The 20,196-nt window shown below is 42.7% G+C and overlaps 1 protein-coding gene across 1 annotated transcript in view; it reads left to right on the top strand.

Moving 5' to 3' along the window:
• MYBPC3 (myosin binding protein C, cardiac) overlaps positions 1 to 20,196 on the top strand; it is a 102,267-nt gene that overhangs the window by 11,353 nt on the left and 70,718 nt on the right. Inside the window, 4 exon segments of the mRNA XM_015426398.1 lie at positions 9,038 to 9,304; positions 9,781 to 9,882; positions 13,285 to 13,371; positions 13,464 to 13,612. Of these exon segments, the coding sequence (XP_015281884.1) occupies positions 9,038 to 9,304; positions 9,781 to 9,882; positions 13,285 to 13,371; positions 13,464 to 13,612 (605 nt within the window).

Raw genomic sequence — 20,196 nt, 5'->3', positions numbered from 1 at the left:
TAGATAAATAGGTACCACTTCAGTGGGAAGGTAACAGCGTTCCGTGCGCCTTGGTGTTTAGTCATGCCGGCCACATGACCATGGAAACGTCTTCGGACAGCGCTGGCTCTTCGGCTTTGAAACGGAGATGAGCACCGCAACCCTAGAGTCGGATTCGACTGGCTTTCGAGGAAGGGAACCTTTACCTTTACTGCTATAATGGAAAACCCTGTGAGAGATTTTTAACATTTATTCCAATAGAAAACCATTCATCCATGACCTTGTTCAACAAAATACCAGAAGTTCTGGGCAAACATAAGCTGTCAGTTGGAAATATCCATGGTTAGTCCTATGATAATGCATCTAACATGAAGGGCTCAGAGAAAGGGCTGCAAGCACTCTTTAAAAACATTAACAGGTATGCAGACTATGTACCATGTGCAGCCCATTCACTCAACCTTGTTGGAGTAAAGACGCTGAACTGCAGGCTGTGGAAGGTCAGTAGTTCAGCGGTTCAAGTCCCGGGTGCCGCAAGACAGGGTGAGCTCCCGTCTCTAGTTCCAGCTCCTGCCAACCTAGCAGTTCGAAAGCAAGAAATTGCAAGTAGATAAATAGGTACCACTTCGGTGGGAAGGTAACAGCATTCCGTGCGCCTTGGTGTTTAGTCATGCCGGCTACATGACCATGGAAACGTCTTCGGACAGCGCTGGCTCTTCGGCTTTGAAACGGAGATGAGCACCGCAACCCTAGAGTCGGATTCGACTGGCTTTCGAGCAAGGGAACCTTTACCTTTACCTTTTTTACTGTGCCTGAAGTTGTTGACTATTTTGGCATTTGCAGGAGCTGTATGTTTTCTTTTCTAGATCTCCACAAAGATGAGGAATTTTAAACACACATGGCAATCTAGATTTTTCCCTAAACAGTTTAAGTGTAACTAGATGGTCTGCACAATATGAAGCAGTCCTGGCAATTAAAAATGGATATACAGTTATTTTACAAACTCTCAAACATATTTTTGAAGACTTAGAAGAGAAGCCTGAATGTAAATGAGATGCAAAGAATTTATACCACAATCTGGTAAAGTTGGAATATGCTATTTTAGCAGTTGTTTGGGAAGAAGTTCTTGAGCGTTTCAACAAAACAAGCATGAAACTCCAAACTCCTGGTTTTGATGTATTTGAAGGTTATCTTCTGTTGTTATCTTTCATTAGTTAAAGAACTCCGAGAAAATTCATCTGACCGGATTGTACACTATGAATCAGAAGTAAAAGATTTGTGTGAAGATATTATCTCATGTTACTCTGATGCTTCCAAACGCATGGTTACAAAGAAATTTTCAGATGGAACAAGTGGAAGGGCTTCTTTGAAAGAAGCTGAAAAATTTAGGATACAAGTTCTAAATTAACTCTATGACTGCTTGGTAATCCAGTTAGGCAAGAGGATTGATCCATATGAGCAGATTGTGCAAAGGTTCAAGTTCCTCTCAGAATTGGTGAACAATTCTGAAATTGATGAGGACAATACTAAACTTATAATATTGCATTACAAAGATGATATTGACCATAAATTAGAAAATGAGTGTTATCAGTTCAAAGAATATTTACACCTGAGGAAATCCCAGAACACAGAAGAAAACATACCATCTAAAATGCAATGTGCAGAAGTTCTTCAGCTTATTTATGAGCAACGCCTGATTGAAGTCTTCCCTAATATTACTACTGTGCTTAAGCTGTACTTGACGATGCCTATCACAAGCTGTGAAGCAGAAAAGAATTTCTCAAAGCTTTCCTTTATAAAGAACAAATTTCGATCTACCATGACTGAAGAGCGCTTAAATTCTTTATGCATATTATCTATAGAAAATGACATCGCAAGGAAGCTCTCATATGACAAAACTGTATGTGAATATGTTGCTAGAAAAAAAAGAAAAAAGAGTATTTTGTAAAATGTGCTTCATATAGTATATATTCTCATAGGTGTCTAAAATAAAATATATTAAATGTGGTCCTTGCTATGTTTTATTTCATCATTCTGTGATGCATCATGCATGTATACGTTTCCCTAATTTTCATCCCCTATAACCTGAAAACTATAAGGCATAGCCATGAAATTTTTATTCACACAATTGACGTTGACATCTATATACATAAAAGAAAGTCCCCTCACCGTAAAATCAACGCCCAGGCCAAACCGCTGGACCTAGAGACACCAAATTCAGGGACAGTGCTCCTACCATGACGTAGATGCTCACTACGAAAGGATTTTTTAGAAATTCAACCCCTAAGGGGGTCAAAAGGGGTAAAATGTGCTCCCCCCATTGATCCCTATGCGGCTGCCTGGCTGCTGCCTCCTTGCACCCCCCACTCTCTGATTGGTCAGCTGCAGAGCTCAGTGTTCTGAGGTAAAAAATAAAAAAGTAGTTACAGGGGACTACAGAGAGCTAATGACAGTTGAGGAAATCAGGAGTGGCCAACTGCTTGTGAGGTGAAGCAAAACTGCATCAAACATGCTCCCCCCTCCTACACCTGACAGACAGTTGTCAGTCAGGTGCAGCAGCAGTTGCAGGGTGCTTAAAGCCATGAGGGAGTCTGCTGCAGCAGTAACACCTTAGTGATCCTGCCAGCCCCGGCTCCACAGTAGCTTCTAATACTCCTCCCCCTCCCCCTCCTACATTGGACAGGCAGCTACCTGTCAGGTGTAGGAGAGGGGGTGAAATGCTGCCAGCTGCCAGGGAGGTTTGCTCAGCAAGATTGCATTAGCCTTGCTGCTGGCCCAGCCTCCCTGATGCCTTTAAATATGATCCCCCCCAACACCAGACAGGCGGGTGTCTGGCAGGTGTAGGAGCAGGTGTAGGTACTTTAATCCATCAGGGACACCACCCCAGCAGAATCACCTTAGCGGTGATGCTGGCCCAGCCTCTCTGATGGCTTCTAACACACTCCCCCCACCTCCTACACCTAACAAGCAGTTGTCTGTCAGGTGCAGCAGCAGTTGCAGGGTGCTTAAAGCCATGAGGGAGCCTGCCCCAGCAGTAACACCTTAGTGGTCCTGCCAGCCCCCCCCTCCCCACAGTGTCTTCTAATACTCCCCCCCTCCCCTGGACAGGCAGTTGCCTGTCAGGTGTAGGAGAGGTGGTGGGATGCTTACAGCCGCTAGGGAGGTTTGCTCAGCAAGATTGCCTTAGCTCTGCTGCTGGCCCAGCCTCCCTGATGCCTTTAAACATAATCCCCCCAACACCAGACAGGCAGGTGTCTGTCAGGTGTAGGAGCAGGACCAGGGCACTTTAATCCATCAGGGATGCCGCCCCCAGCAGGATCACCTTAGCGATGCTGCTGGCCCAGCCTCTCTGATGGCTTCCAACACACTCCCCCTACCTCCTACACCTAACAGGCAGTTGTCAGGTGCAGCAGCAGTTGCAGGGTGCTTAAAGCCATGAGGGAGCCCACCCCAGCAGTCTACAGAGAGGTCCTTCAGTAGAGAGAGAAAAAGTACGCATGTCTCACTTCATTTTTTACACTACAATTTTCTCCATTAGAATTCCTACAACAAATGTTACATTTCAAACTTTACATCATCAGTATTATAATTGGATTTACGGAAGTTAAATACCGTAGCGAAGCACGGGTATCAGGCTAGTGTAAGATAAACCAGTACAGCAATTTTAATCAAAATCTGAGATCTAGTGGTTAATTTTTTTAAAAAAAATGTGGTAATCTGTCGTGAAATAACCCCATTGAAGAAGATAACAGCAGTTACCCAGATCTCCTTGCTGGTGGGAAGGGGCTCACTGTATGGCCCATTTTCAAGGGCTCCACCCCAACACCCTGTTCTCTGCCATTTGAGCCTTGAGATCCTTGCAAGGGCAGCAAGGCCCTTTGGACTTATTGTTGCTGGTTGCAAAGGGGCTCCCATAACAGTTCAAGCTTCAGGGCCCCAAAAATGTAGATTCGCCCCTTTTTAGAAAATGCATATTGTCACTTTCCAGTCTTATTAATTACTTTCTGTTTTATGAGGGTTTGCCCGTTCTCAGCACTCAGAAATAAAAGCTCTTTTATTAGCTGTTAAAGAGTAGGAGTCTGTTTATAGCAGGTCAACCACTGAGCTTCATTTTCATTTTTTGTTGATATTTTAATAGTATTCTATCAATAATAAAAACCTGAGCAGAGACTTTGATTTGCTGTGAAGTAAACAAACAGCACTTCACTTCCACCCCTTCACTTTCCCAGAAAAATCTGATAATTGTTTGTTGCCTGGAGAAACAGGACCTTTGCTGAAGGTGATTTATTTCCAAGTAGAAATGTAATAGGATCTTGTCCATTATGAGGAAAATGTCACTTTATTAAGTACTGTATGGATTGGAATCAGCCTTCATGGCCTATCCCATGTCAGGAGCTGCACTTGTTTTCCAGGAGTCAGCTGCTCCCACTGGCACAAACCAAGTTGATCTATGCCACCTCAGCAAAGAACTCCAGTGGATTTGACTCTTGGGCTAGTTATTAGACAGAAACAAAGTAACATGGCTACTCTTCTGGAAGAAATATATTGAGTCCTGTTGGAATTGGTGTGTTATAGGGTACATGACACTATGAGACTAACATGCACTATACATAACAATTTATGTAATATGATCTACCATGTAAAAGCATACAGCATATATGTAATATGACAATCACAGTAAAGTTCTGGGCTGAAGTGTGCATTTTCACTTCTTTTTTTACTGAGTTGTTTATTAATAGTAGATATAAATTTGGAAAACTCCCTTCTTTGAAATGATCTGCAGCTGCATAGCAGTATGTTCCTGCCAGTAGCATAGCATGAAAAGTTGTCATCAAAAGTTGGAACTTTTACAAAGTACAATGTTGTCAAGTGATTAACATATTTATGGATGGTTTTGTGGCTAACAGGGGCTGCAATCCTAAGCACTCTTACTGGGGAGTAAGTACCACTGAACCCAATGGGATCCATTTCTGAGTATACATTCTTAGGATTGCATTGAGGATGAGTGATAACGACTAGGCTGCTACAAAAATATTTCTCTAAATCTTTTTATTCCCAATGCTATGGGGAGAGGTGCCAACTGGTAGTTGCCAGTTCAGTGGTACTCTTCCAAATTGGCTTGGCTCCCAACTGTGCTGTTTATCACTGTTTTTAGACACTCACAGTTCTTTGCTCTCAAAGTTTGCTATCTAGGGAATCTCTCTTTCAAGAACCTCAAAAAAGCCAGTGCTGCATTACAGCACAGTACCATCCACCCATTTAGTTCTTTGATCTTCCTGTATCCCTGCTGTTCCTTCCTGGGTAGCAGCAGCTTCAGGGGTCACTCACCTCAACTTGGTGCTAGACTATTTTACTGGCCTGGTCTGTCCAACCCTTGATTTGTATGCACTGGACTAGGCTGCCCTTGGCAGCAAATGATGGGCTTGGAATCAACCATAAAGAAAACAAAATTACTATGAAAAATATCTTCATATTTCAGACATCGTAGACAGAGATGATATGGAAAATGAAAGCTAATTCTCAGCAGAGTTTAGCCAGGAATTAACAAGAGCAACTCAAGAAAAACAGACATCTGGATTTATAAAAACTGAAAATGGATAAGTGTTAAATGATAGTGTTAATAGCTTAAATATGCATCATACATAGAACAGGAAAGGTTGCTAAAGTGATTAAGTATTCTGAAGCATCTGTAGTGTAAAAGCAGGGTTGGAAACACATAACGATTTTTTTCTGTTGCCCTTTTAGGAGCAGTACAATTTAAAATGAGTTGTTGTGAGGATAAGAGAAGAACTATATAAGCTGCTTTGGGTCCCTATTGGGGAGACAAGCAGGGTACAGAGGAAGTATATACATAAATAAATACATATGCCAAACTTCTAGCTGGAGACCAGAATAAAAACAGAAACAGCTGCCTTCATAAAATAACATCTGAACAACCAACAACCCTATATGGGAAGAAGCTTCGTGCACAAAATATTCTTTATTGTGTATAAGCCAGTTAAACTGGCCATGTGTACCAGTAAATAGAGGTGTGAGCCAAGAAAAAATTAATTATATTTTCATATCTGGAGTTGGGGGGGATTTTTCCATAATTGTTTATATACATGTAGGACATTGTTGGTTTAGGATTCAAATCTGTGTGGTTTTTCAGGTTACAATGCTTTGGGACCCTTACTTTCATCTTGGAATCTATTGGAGGGGTTGGGGCAGCGGTTTGTAAAGATAATGGGACTAAATTTGAACACAACATAGTCCTCTCTCTGTTCTAAGGACACACACCCCAAGTTTCAAATGAATTGGACAAAGTGGTTTAATTTTTCAGACGCATCTCAGAGCAAGCACCATTCTCTCCACTGATTTCTATCAGAGGGAAATGACACCAGTCACAAGCGTTAAAAAGAAAAAAAACCTCTCTGCAGCTTGTCTCCAAATATGATTGGCTGGAAGCACTCTGTGCTCTTCCCTTGCTAGAATCTGATTGGATGGGAGAAATGCCATTGCCCAGCAATTCAGTAGAATCAAAGAAAAATCACATGCTCATACTGCCCTGCTGGTAACAAAAACAAGCATGGATTGTTCAGAGAAAGGGGTTCATGATTCTCAAGAATCCCAGATTTGTATTCCTGTTCTGCGGAATCACTGTAACAACCCAAACCAGTGGTTTCCATGTATATCTTTAGTTCAGGAATTATGTTTTGCACACCCCTACACGTAACCCTACGTTTAACCTTTCTGGTCCAATCAGGTTGTTCTGTTGTTAAACCCTGCCACTGGCCAAGGGGAGTGCTTTGAGACAGCAACTGACTAGATGTCACAGGCATAGCCAAATATTTCAAGGAAATTCAGTGTAAGAAGAGACAATTTAATTTAAGCAGTACATACAGTAGATTTGTTTTGACATCAATGACAACTATACAATAGAAATGGAATTATTGTGGGAATTTTGTATTTGTTCAACAAGAATAATAAATGCTGTCTGTTTATGGGAACTAAATAGTACTTAAAACTCAAAATGGTACCTGTAGGCTCTTTACAGTAGAAGCCTAAACAGAGTTACCCTTTTAAGCCCATTGACTTTAATGGATTTAGAAGGGTGCTAATGCTGCTCGTCTCTGTTAATCTCTCCAAAATGCCCAGTTATTGTTGTTACTGTTCATTCTCCCTAACAGCTGAAGTAATACATATTTAGATAGATGTTTAGAACTATGCAATAACCCTAAATCATATTTGCATGGAGTGAAGCAATCAGCTGACCTGTAACAGCCTCACATGCCACTGTCAGCTAACATACCATAGAATCAAGTTAATAGGCTTTTCTGATCCGGGGGCAGGGCTGGAGAAGAGAGGTCATTCCTGAGTAAAAACTATCTTCAGCAGATTTGGTATGTGTGTCAAATTCTTAGCATGTGTGTGAAAATTCAAATCCACATTCTTTTTCTTGATCTGAATAGGTCGGGGGGGGGTGTTGTTGTTGGTTGTATCATTGAGGAAATATAATATGTAGCCCATGGAGCACACAGTGGGGCAAACAACAGCTCTCGGAGGCCATTTCAGATCAGGAAAAGCTTGGGGGGGGGGTTGTTCCTAACATCTGCAGCTTCAGAACTTTAACTGGAGATTCTAGGGATTCTGATATTTGGTCCTGATCAGTGCTGGGCCTGCATGGTAAAAGAAAAAATGGAAACCTTGGAGCTGCATGCTTGTAACCTACCATATAGTCCTTCCAAGCGTATTGCATGTACCAGTCGAAGTGCTTTTAAGCCTTTCTCCTGCCGCTGATGTGCATATGGCTCCATGGTACCACAAACATCCTTGCACGTAGAAGTTCTCAGGCTTAGTCCCTAGATTAGAATCTCTAGTGAGAAGTTTTCAGCCTGCAGATGTTAGAAAAGACCTTTCTCTGTTTGGGACCCATGAGACCAGCTACCAATAGGTCTCAATAGACAGTACTGAGCAATGACTGACTCAGTATAACGCAGATTAATATGTAAATGCAGGCGTATTCTGCATGCGGGTTTCTGACCTATGAAAAACATAAAGATACTGTCATGTGTGCTTGTATCGGTTTTCTGCATTGATTGATGGTGATGTAAGAAGCCTAGTTTTCAAACACACTTATGCAGCATCTGCATTTGCATTTTTTAAATCAGTTTCGTGCTGCTGTGATGCCGTCTTTCTCTATGCTTGTTTGAATGTTGTTTGGAGAAGATTCTTTTAAAGCAGTGCAGAGGTGCAATGACAGTGGAGCTGCCACGAAAGGGCAATAAACATGTGCGCTAGCACTGTTGAGGTGTGAAAACGACACCAAATGTAGACAGCTTTTTTAAAGACTGAGTCAGAAGGCTGGGACACCGGTGGAAAAGACAAATGCAGATTCGACCTTAAGCTTTCCTGCACTTTACAAATCATTTGGCCAAAGACTGCTGAAAAGTGTGTGATTGATAGAGATGTGTACAAATCATTCCGGGCAGGTAATAATGGCATACCACCTCCCTGTTCCTATAATACAGGCCTGTCTCAATGAGTTCATAGCTGAAGTAAGATTTGAGCAGGTATCTGAGCATGATTTATTTTGTTCCGCAAACAGGGGTCATTTCGTAGAAAAAGAGCTAGGGGAACTCATTAGCATAACTCATTAGCATATGCCACACCTCCTGACATCAGGGGCCCGGCGGTGGACCTGCAAGGCCAGCGGGAGTGTGAGGAAGCCCCGCCAAGGCCCTCCCTGGCCCCAGGCAGGCAGGGGTGGGGAGAGGCGGGGAGGAAGCAACTTACCCTCCCTCTTCTCCTGCCTCCTCCTGGCTGAATGAGGGCTGGAAGCGGGGCGGCCGGAAGCAGGGGGCGGGGCTTCATCATGTGCCCCGCCCCCCTGCACCTCACCCGGGGGAACTGCGTTCCCCCCCGAAATGACCTCTGTCCGCAAAAGAGTTCTTTGTTCCAGATTTAAATATGCCTGAAGTAACTTCATATGCACAATGGGTAGAAGAGAAAGTTGGAAAAAGGAGCAGACATAATTGTTTTTTAATTGTTGCTGAAGGAAAATAAACATCTTTTTCTTTAGCTTCAGCTTTCATCAAGAAACCAAAGACAATAGATGTTGTAGCAGGAGACGTGGCTATATTTGAAGCTGAGACCGAGAAGACAGGCATCAAGGTGAAGTGGCAGCGAAATGGAGTGGAAATTACTACAAGTGAAAAGTATGTCATAAAGTCAGAGGGGAACAAGCACTCACTGACCATTAATAATGTTGGAAAAGAGGATGATGTAACATATGCTGTTATTGCTGGAAGTTCCAAGATCAAGTTTGAACTGAAAGTCAAAGAACCAGGTATATTGCCTGCCACAGAAACTTGTTTAAAATAGATGGACACATTACAGCCACTGTGAACCAGCTAACAATGCATCAGCCTTTAAATAACCTTGAATGAGACACTCTAACACACTCTCCTCGCATCTAGAAAATTACTGGCTGACTGGAATTTGATTTGTTAATAAACTCACCAGTCTTAACCCTAACAGTTTTTTTTTTTTAAGGAAGACCAATTCTGCAGGGGGGGGATCACCTAAATTTATTAACTTTTTATTCTCCCTGTTCTAATTTGGTAATGCATTCTTGTCAGAGAATTTGGATTTCTTCATTGCAGCAGAATTGGAACTTCTTCTGCATCCATCACAGGATGTTGAATATGAGATACACTATTTAGTCTCCCCTTTGCTGAAGATCATCTCAATTTCCATCATGTACCCTAAAACAGCGTGTAGCTTGTTGTATCTTTCTTTATGTTCTCTTCCTTTTACAAAAAGAAAAGAAGGTCGTCCCTGCTGAAGCTCCTCCTGAACCAAGTGTCTCAAATTTGCCTACTGCAGCAGATGATGTGCAGACAGGGGATAGTAAGAGTTCAAAAGGTAAAAAAAAGTAGTGCTGGTAGTATCTACTGTTGACGTATTGGTCAGGAAAATGTAGATGGTTAATGTCAATGGAAACATTGGAAGAGGTTGAATAGCACCTAAAAGGAGAAAAAGAATAATCCAACTGGGGGACCAGTATACATAACTCTCTACATGTTGGTCGTACAAGTAAATATGCTTGTAAGCAGCACCCACCCCCCAAAATGCTTTCTGCATGATTACATTACACAGGCCCCGGTCACACGGGCCGGATATCGCGGGGGGGAGGCGTGGCTAATTGCCCCGGCGTAGTTTGATCTGCGATTACGCAATCAGACTCGCCGGCGGCACACCACGGGTCCTTCCCTCGGTGCCGGCGGGTAAATGAGGGACCGGAGGGGAATGCCATGCGGCAGCGCGATCACACCATGGGAGTCTGGAGGCAGCCCATGGCAAACATTTACAAGTACCTTGGAGGTACTAGTTTTTTAACTCGCATTGTCAGCAGTAAGCCACGGGTGCGCTCCACTTCCCAGATGTTGGGTTGGGATCACGCCCGGATAATCCGCCCACCATCCGTGCCTCTTCCGCGGCAACTTTGCCATGTGATCAGGGCCACAGTGTAGGTACACGCATAGGCTCCAATCATCCCTGTTTGCCAGGGATATTCCCTGTTTTCTAGTATCGCTCCCTAGTAAATCACTGTTGCTGTTTTGTCTTTATTCTGCATTTGGGAGATGCTTTTTTAAAATGTTGTTAATGTGCACATGTGTAAACTTAATTTAGCATTTACAGATTTAAATCTCTCTAGAAATTAAACGTCTCACTGTTTGTGGACCCTAATGCATGCAGAGGGCTGATTGTGGTCAGCACACGCCCCCACCCCCCCTCCCACCCCCAACTGTGTCTTTTAGTCAGACACAGGATGCAGATTGCCCTGCCTTCAAATTCTGTAGAACATAGGTCTGTTTCAAGAAAATAGCACAGGGGAAGAAGGCTGAAACCTCTTCTCCTTATGTGTCATGGTTGCAGTCCACATTGGGCATCATATGGGCAGGAACTGAGGGGAACCTCAAACTCATGTCAGACTGAAAGACATAGTGGGGAACCAGGCCCATTGACAGAAAAATTTATTGGGTGGGATGAGTACAGTGATGGTAAGCACATCAGTATTTATTTACTTTATTATTTTTTTTTACTTTATAATTTATTTACCAATTTTCGACTTGTGGATTACATGGCATAAAAATGTAATCAAACAGCATGACAGATCTAATAATCAATAAGGAGATTTCCCAGATTTAGAAGTGATCACCAGAGTAGAGAGGTCACTTCCCCTGGAGAAAATGGCTACTTCAGAGGTGTTATGGTATTATAACTGATTAATGTCCCTCTCCCACCTTCCCCAGGCTCCATCCCCCAAATCTCCAGAAATTTCCCAACATGGAGTTAGCAACCCTAGCAAGCATGTGCACAGACACTTTTCCTTCACAGCTATAGCCTGCCTGGCATGCAGGGGGAGGGTGGCCTTTTTGCTTCATGCAGATGGGAAAGGAAGCTGGAGAGGCTCCCCTCTACAGGTACAGAGAGTGATTCCTTCCTCCTCGCTGATAGAGAAGGCAAAATTGTTAATAGAGAAGGCAAAATTGTTGCCAGTACCAATTCATCATTTACAATGATTTTTTTAAACGCTGTGATGCCCCGATCCACTCTGGGCTTGTGGTGCAGAGCTCTTTCCCCTCCCACTCCAAGTGTTTTCAAGGGCCAAAAAAGCTGCATTTTTTTTACACGATGTAAAATTGTCATGAGTCCATTTGTGAAAGGCAGAAGCTGCTGCTGCCACCCATCCCCTCTGATTCCAACCACCTTTGAACACTCCCCATCCGGGCTAAAATAGAGCCCCCAAAAGAAAGCTTCTACCTTAATGTGCTAGAGTGCTGCTGATCAGGAGAATCCATGACTGGCATGAGCTAACAAGCTAAAGTGGGAAAATGACTATGTCACATGCTTCAGAGCACAGCAGGATCAATTACTTTTTGCGGGAACCAAAGTACAAAGGGAGAGCCTGGGAGGGAGGCGGGAGGAGAGAAGGAGACATCCTCTTTCATTGGCAGAAGACTTGTGACAGATTTCACACCAACCTCTAGTGCTGATTGGAGGGGCATAACAAATGACTGATGGAGCCCAACCCCTTTGTGCGGTTTACATTTTTTATTGTTTAGATAAAAGTTTACACATGCTGTTTTCCATCAAGTTATATTTCCAATCAGAGTCTTTCATTTGAATTTATATAAATACTCAGATGTTAATACATATCACTTACATTTTCCAAATAAGTCCTATCATATTACATTTCTATCTGTTGTTCTATCCATTTATATACTATATCCCATCTTCTTTTATGTACTTTTTCATTTCGGTTTTGCATCTTTAAACTTAAATCATCCATTCTTGCTAGCTCTAAGATTTTATTTATCAAGTCTTCCCTGGTGGGTATATTCTCTAATTTCCAGTTCTGTGCTACTAACAGTCTGGCTGCCGTTAAGATATAGCTGATTATATAAATGTCCTGTTTACTATAGCCTTTAGGGGTCATGTTTAGCAGGTATATTTCTGGTTTTAGTGCTACGTTTTTACCTAAACTTTCTTGAAGGGTTCTTCTGACTATTCTCCAAAATCCTTGTACCGTGTTGCACTCCCACCACATATGATAAAACGTTCCTTTACTGCTTTTACACTTCCAGCATTTATCAGAGTAGCCCCTATAACATTTAGCTAGCTTAACAGGGGCCCAGTGCCATCTGTGAAACATTTTAAATACGTTTTCTTTATAGGCAACAGCTTTCATATATTTGACAGAGTTCCACATGATGGCCCATTGACTTTCGTCAATTTCTCCTATATCTTTTACCCTAACCCTAACCCTAACCCTAACCCTTTGTGCACCACTGTGGCTACGGGCCTGTGGGGAACCTGGGCACAAGCTTTGTAGACCACATAATGTGGATCAGCTCCTTAGAGCATGACATGAATGCTATCAGGTGCACAGCCCACCACTTCACATGTAAAGCTGATAAGGTTTATTTTGTAGGAAAACAAGTATGTTTTTTTGGTGTTTCTTTGGCCAAATTAAAAAAATCCCTCTTTGTTTTTAAATCAGCACAGAACTGGCTATTGCAGAGCAAAGGAAAACAGCATATGTCTGGTGGGGAAGGGTTGTGACATGAGTAGGAAGGTCATACAGTAAGCTTCACTGGAACTGAGGTCTCCCTGGTCAAATCCAGCACTCTAAACACTGCACCACACCACACTCTGGGGCACATTACATACCCCAAGTAGAGCTTGAGGTTTATAGAGAGATCCACTTCATACTCTGGAACAAATAATGCAGTTTTTTAAAACACCTTGTTTGCTTTTCAGCTCCTCCAGCAGAAGCCCAGCAAGAGGTGTCTGTTGATCCTATAGGTCTCTTTGTGACTCGGCCACAGGATGGAGAAGTAACCGCTGGTAAGTGCACCGCTTACTAAAATGACGCCAGGGTTTAACAGAGATTTTAAACATCCGGTCACAGATTCCTCTTAATATGTCTCCCTTTCAAGGTGGGAATATCACATTCACTGCCGTAGTGGCAGGAGAAAGCCTGCTGAAGAAACCGTCTGTGAAGTGGTTCAAAGGAAAGTGGATGGACCTGGGAAGCAAAGTGGGGAAACATCTCCAGCTTCACGAGAGTTATGATCGAAATAACAAGGTACAAACAAGAGCTTTGTCTTTTTTCAAAGCCTGCTTTCAGCTGATTTAACATTTTCCCTGGGTATAAAGTGTCAAGAAGTGCACATAACAGCTAGTCTTCTGTTGTAAAAAGTGTATTACAGTCCATGCCTACTGCTTACGCTGAACGAAATAGGATGATCATATAACTTTGATGCTCATTATAACGTGCTGTCTACCACCCCCTAGACCCAAAATAATGAATGTGTACAAATCCATGAAGAAGATTTCCAGTGTAATCCTAAAGAGAGCAACTTCCTTTTAAGCCCATTGACTTCAGTGGACTTAGAAGAGTGTAACTGCAGGGGGAGTCTTTAGCAGTGGGCAACTCAGGTAGCTGAGGCACAGCCCCTCACTCTGCTGGGAGGAAGAGTAAGCTCCAGTGTTCCCTCTAAGCTGAGTTAGTGTGAGCTCGCTCACAGTAATTTAGCCTCCAGCTCACATATTTTTGTCTTAGCTCAGGAAGGATGGCTCCAAAGCAAACTGATTTATGCAGTAGCCAAATCGCTCGCTCACAACTTTAATGCCAGTAGCTTACAAAGGAGAATTTTTGCTCACAAGACTCCACAGCTTAGAGGGAGCATTGGTAGGCTCCTACCGCCACTTACACCCATATCATCCAGGGCTCAGGCCGCTGGCTCAGTAGCCGATCATGACCACCCCATTCAGGGCTTAGGTTTCTGACAGCAGATCCCACCTGCCACCCCGGGGTTCCTCTTACTTGGTCCAGGGGGGCTGGTTGGGCAGAGCAGTGGGGCTGGTACAGGGAATGGCAGTGGCTCTGAGGCCTCATCCTGGACTTTTGCCCAGTACCCCAGAATAATTAAAATCACCCCCCTAAGTCTGCTTAGGACTTCCATGTTAGCTAAGCAGAATGATAGGATCTAACTTACAATTTTAATTAATCCTCTTATCCTGGAACTTGGTGTGAAAATGTTTCAAAATATTGTTATGTCTGTACTGCAACTTTGCCCAATTTTTCATTCAGATACACTGGTATAAACTGGAGTTTCATTGAAGTGAGTTGATTTGAAACTGGTGCTATTTACCTTGCTCATAAATAATAAGGGGGAGCAGTGAGGGAACCAAATTTGCAGTTAACACAAATCATTTAGGAGAGCGCAGTCTTAAGCTGACTATGCTGAGCTATGAAACAATCTCTCCAAACCTGACAAGAGCATAACAAAATGAGGGTAAGCAAAAAAAATATTTTCTTTTTGCCCCCCATAGGGGATTTTTTTATTGCATTTTCTGTAAACTACAATGAAATTAGGAAAGGAATCTACAAACTATGGGAGAAAGTAAAGAAGAACCACTAAAAACCCAAGAGATGGTGGTCATACATAATGCTTATAAAATTAGCTTTTAGCTTAAAGTTCGATTAAAGTTCATTGGATGTGGTCAACAAGTATAATCTTCATACATATTAGAGATAAAAACGCCAACATATCAGACTTCTTAAAAAGCAATATAAAAATGATTAACAAATGTTAGAACAGATGTTAAGGACTGTGATAACTCATTTTTTGTCCTTTTTAAAAACATAAGAACATAAGAGATGCCAATGTTGGATCAGGCCAAAGGCCTATCCAGTCCAACACTCTGTATCACACAGTGGCCAGAAATACCAGGTGCCATCAGGAGGTCCACGAGTGGGGCCAGGACATTAGAAGCCCTTCCACTGTTGACCCCCCCCCCAAGCACCAAGAAGACAGAGCATCACTTGCCCCAGAGTCCCTATCTATACCCTGTGGCTAATAGCCACTGATGGACCTCTGCTCCATATGCTTATCAAATTTCCTTTTGAAGCCATCCATGCTTGTAGCCGCCACCACTTCCTGTGGCAGTGAATTCCAAGTGTTAATCACTCTTTGGGTGAAGAAGTACTTCCTTTTATCCGTTCTAACCCGACCGCTCAGCAATTTCATGGAGTGCCCACGAGTTCTTGTATTGTGAGAAAGGGAGAAAAGTACCTCTTTCTCTACCTGCTCTTTCCCATGCATAATCTTATAAACCTCAATCATGTCACCCCTCAGTCGTCGTTTCTCCAAGCTAAAGAGCCCTAAGCGCCTTAACCTTTCCTCATAGGGAAAGTGTTCCAACCCTTTTATCATTCGAGTTGCCCTTTTCTGCACTTTTCCCAAAGCTATAATAATATTTTTCTTTCTCAAATGATAACTTGTTTTGGGGGCTGCCGCCCCAAGTTTAGAATCTGAGTCCTCATCAGAAAATGTCACTGCTCCTTCTTCTTCACTTCCCTTGATGCTGTTGCCTTCCTCCTCCTCCTCTTCTTCTCCTGCTGGACAATTATGATGCTGTAGAAACTCATGTGCCTTTTCAACAGAGTCAATTCTTTCCTTTTTATCTTTGAATTTAAAGATTATTACTTTGGGCACAATCCATCTGTAGGGGATGTTGTTTTTCTGTAAAAATAAAGCCAAGTCTCTAAATTCCTTTCTTTTCTTTCTTATTTCAAACAGAATGTCCTTCAAAAATTTATTTCTTTGTCCTTGATTTTCAAGTTAACGCCACCTGTCACTTTGAGTATTTGATTTCGCACTTGTCATCTGGAGAACCTCACCATCACTTCCCTGGGCAGATTATTCTTTCTTGTAAATTCAGAATACGACCTAACGATCGTATCTATTTCACTTTTTAAAGTATCCACTTTAATATCTGCTACAGGGCCTAAAGAGTCACACAAAATCTGTTTCAAATTTTCTCCCATCTCTTCGGGGATCCCTTGAAATCTAAGGGTATAGCTTGCCCTTTCCATTTGCAGCTGTAACAAATGAGACTCATCAGCTGATCTTTTTTCTCCATCACCTGCATTCGTTTTTTAAGCTTCTTGGTGTTGACATCCACCTCTTTAAGCTCTTGCTGCGTTTGCTCTGGTTTTTTTGGCCATCTCAGTCATCTGCAGTTGCTGAGTGTCGAAGTTTTGGTGTAATGACGTGACTTGTTCCAGCAGAGGGCGCAGCGCCTTATTCAGCACCTTTTGAAGATCTGTAACTGTGTCCTGTCTAGGGACAGAACTCACTGGGCTGGCACTTCCGGCAAGTGGCTTCAGTTTCGTAACCTTATCTTTCTCCTCTCTCCTTGGAGGCGCCATGTTAGAGATTGGTAAGTCCTCAAAGTCCTTAAAAACGCCTGGTAAGTTCTTATAAGTTTTTTATTTCCATCCATTTTGTTTAGATAGCCCGCTCCCCCCTTTGCCTGCTGCAAAGTGTTCGCTTTTTTTTCCTTGTCGAGGGGGAGTTTCCCCCCCCCGCTTCCAAAGGGGAGAGCTTTCAGCTAGTTTTCTGGTGTTTTTGCTTGAACTTGACTCACATTTCAATGATGATATTGCTTTAAATTAAACTTTGCCACCAAATGCCTGATCCTGTGTGCATCTGTAGTTCCTCGCAGGGAAGCTCCGCGGTAGGATCTTTGGGGCATGGAACAGCCCCCCTTCGCCGGCCAGTCGCCGGAGGAAGGGCTCTCCTAGTGCCCCATGGCTGGGAGCCCTTTGCAAGGGCTCCAGGGTAGGCGCGGACGATCGAACCCCCTCCCAGCCGCGGGCTCTGGCACACGTCTCTTGGAGTTCCAGGAGAATGCAGCTGCCATAGCGAGTGCCAAAACAGGAAGTCCGCCAAAAAATTTTCTTAACTGCATACAATGATAGGGTATGAACGGCCAGTGACTCACTAGGAAAGAGTGGATGCTAACTGAGTTTGCAGCCACAAGAGAGCAAATTCTGTTTATTAATTTGCTTAGAAATTTATATGCTCCCTCTCTGGGACATACTGGAGACATCTTAGTAATAACAAGAAATCATTGGGAAAAGGATGGAAAATAAAACTATTAGTACTGTGATGGTTTTATACAAAGCTGTAGTGTGGGGCCACATTCAAATACTATTTACAGTTCTAATCACCCCATCTCAGCATGAATGTTGCAGAAAAGAGTAGCTAAAATATGTTACTAGAGCACCTTCCCTATATAGAAAGACCAAAACTGGTGCTTTTTAGTTTAGAAAAAAAAATAACTAAGGGTGTGTGTGGTAGAGGTGCATTAAAATTATGCATGGGATGAAGAAAGTGGCTACATAGAATTTTATCAGCACCAAACAGTGAAATTGGCAGGAGATCTTTAAACAACACATACACGTGGGAAATTGCTACCATTAGATGTGTTGTTCACCACTGGTTTAGATAGATCTAAAAGGAGATTAGAAAAACTCAGGAAGGATTGGTGTGTTGTTAATTATTAGCCCTGATCGCTACATGGGACCTCTGTGTTCAGATACAGTATACCTCTGAATACTACTTGGTGGTGGATAAACAACAAAAGACTGCTATTGCCCATGTTTTGCAAAAGCTTATGTCATTGTGAGAAACAGAAAGCTGGGCTAGATGGATTTTTGGTCTGATTCAGCAGTCAGCAGGAGAAATCCTGTGTTCTTAATAAGAAAAATAAGTTTATTAAAATACTAACAGTAAAGCCTGTTGTGAAAGCAATGTAACGAGCTCTAGAAAGATGTGATGTGTAACGAATGCATAGGCTGGAAGCAGGTTAAGTTCATATTAGAAGTATGTAATAGAAAGGCACAAATGTGGAAGTAAAGTCTCACATACCTTATGTTACACAATACCTGGTTTCCAAGGTCACACAATATGGGCCAGAAAATGCAGCACACAGGTCTCCGTGAAGTCATTTGGGCATCTACAATTGGTCATCCTCAATTGCTCCCACTAAGCTGTGGAATCTTGTGATCAAAAATTCTGCTTCTCAGCTTCTGGCCTTTCTGGCCTTTCCTTGCTTCCCTGGGCTACCCCCTCCCTTTGTTATTGTGCAGGCTGGGGGAGACTATGTGGTCAGAGCACAACACAGATTATTAGACCAGATAAAAGAATTTATCTATTTACACAGTTATCTATTTACACAGCACACACACACACATTAAATGAATAAGGCACAGCTGTAAGAGTAAGCACACACTATGAACCAACAGAACATAAATCAACAGGGGTTAAAAAACGCCATCCTCTTCCCCTACCCACCGGCCTCTGGCTCTCTGCTCTAGCCTCTTTCTCCCTGGTCCAAGAGAGCAGGGAAACTTCCATTCATTCCCCAGTCCAGCTGACTGTGGAGTGACTGAATTTCTGCTGCCTCCCAGGGTTCCCCCACGTCTCTGGCTTGTGGCCTAGACAGCCTGGTCAGCACAGACAGCAGCCTTTCCTAACCTCCTGTAGGATGAAGACGGCCTCCTCCCTGGATGGGCTGCAGTCTATATTGATGCCGCTCCACATGTTCGGACAGTCCCTGTTTTCCCGCCCTTTTCTGCCTTGGGGCAGCTGGGAACTGTAGTCCAGCAGATGGGAACTGTAGTCCAGTGAGTGATACCCCTACAGGCCCCTCTCTGGAACTACAGCTCAATTAAACCTTATGGTGCAACATTTTAAACAGACAACCACAGACAGCAGCCATCTTACAAACACAGGTAACTGCCATTTCGTTACACCTACCAACAGCCACTGAGGGAAAAGTTACTCCCACACAGGAGCCAGGAATTCTGTCAGGGCAGAGTGGCTGAAGGGGGAATGGGCGGGAAAGAGAAGCAGACCCAGCACCCAGCCAATGGCACACAAGTACTCTTGAATGGTGGCTGACGGGCCAGTGGCTGAGGGCAAGCATGGAATGTGGCCACCCCAAAACAGGATTATAATATAGAGAGATATACAATGTATATACGGTATAAGCACTGGTTTATTGTATCGTCTTTTCTTAATGGTTATTGCCTTAGATTTATGTGTTCATGTTCATGTAATAATGTCAAATTTATACTCTGACATACTGTTTATAGCTTTCTGGTAGTTTGTATACTTTGTGCTGTTTGTTTTAGTGTTTTAAATTATATTGTATTGAATTACAATATGTTTAAAATATTTAAAAAATAAAAATTAAAAAAGAAGAAAAACAAGTTCAGCTAGATGAAAAGAAGAAACAGGAACTGTGTTGGCATGTGTATTATGAAAAATTAAGGATGCTCACTGGGCAGTGAAGACCAAAGAGGACGGCTATACTTTTGACAGGGAGACTCATGTATTTTATACCTGGATGCTAGAAACTGAATACAAAAAGTCTTAGATGGAAACAGTGATCATAATGTTGTTGAGTTCATCATTTGTACAAACAGAGAATTGGCCAAAAAGACTCACACAACCATTTTTAACTTTAAAAGGGGTAATTTCTCTGATATGAGGGGACACGTGGGGAGGAAACTGAAAGGAAAAGTAGAAAGGGTCAAAACAATTGGGGAAGCTTGGGATCTATTTAAAACTACGATCCTAGAAGCTCAAAAAATATATATTCCGCAGGTTAGGAAAGGCACAAAAAGGTATAGGAAAAAGCCTGCATGGTTAACAAACAGAGTAATGGAGGCTGTAAAAAGTAAAAAGAATTCCTTTAAGCAGTGGAAAGCTAGTCACAGTGAGGCTGATAAAACGGAACACAGGCTATGGCAAATAAAATGCAAGTCTGAGGTCAGGCAGGCAAAAAGGGAATATGAGGAGCATATAGCAA

The sequence above is a fragment of the Gekko japonicus genome, unplaced genomic scaffold (assembly GCF_001447785.1).
Source record: "Gekko japonicus isolate JY-2015 unplaced genomic scaffold, Gekko_japonicus_V1.1 scaffold835, whole genome shotgun sequence".
NCBI classification, from domain to species: domain Eukaryota; kingdom Metazoa; phylum Chordata; class Lepidosauria; order Squamata; family Gekkonidae; genus Gekko; species Gekko japonicus.
This window is presented reverse-complemented; position numbering and strand designations above follow the sequence as displayed.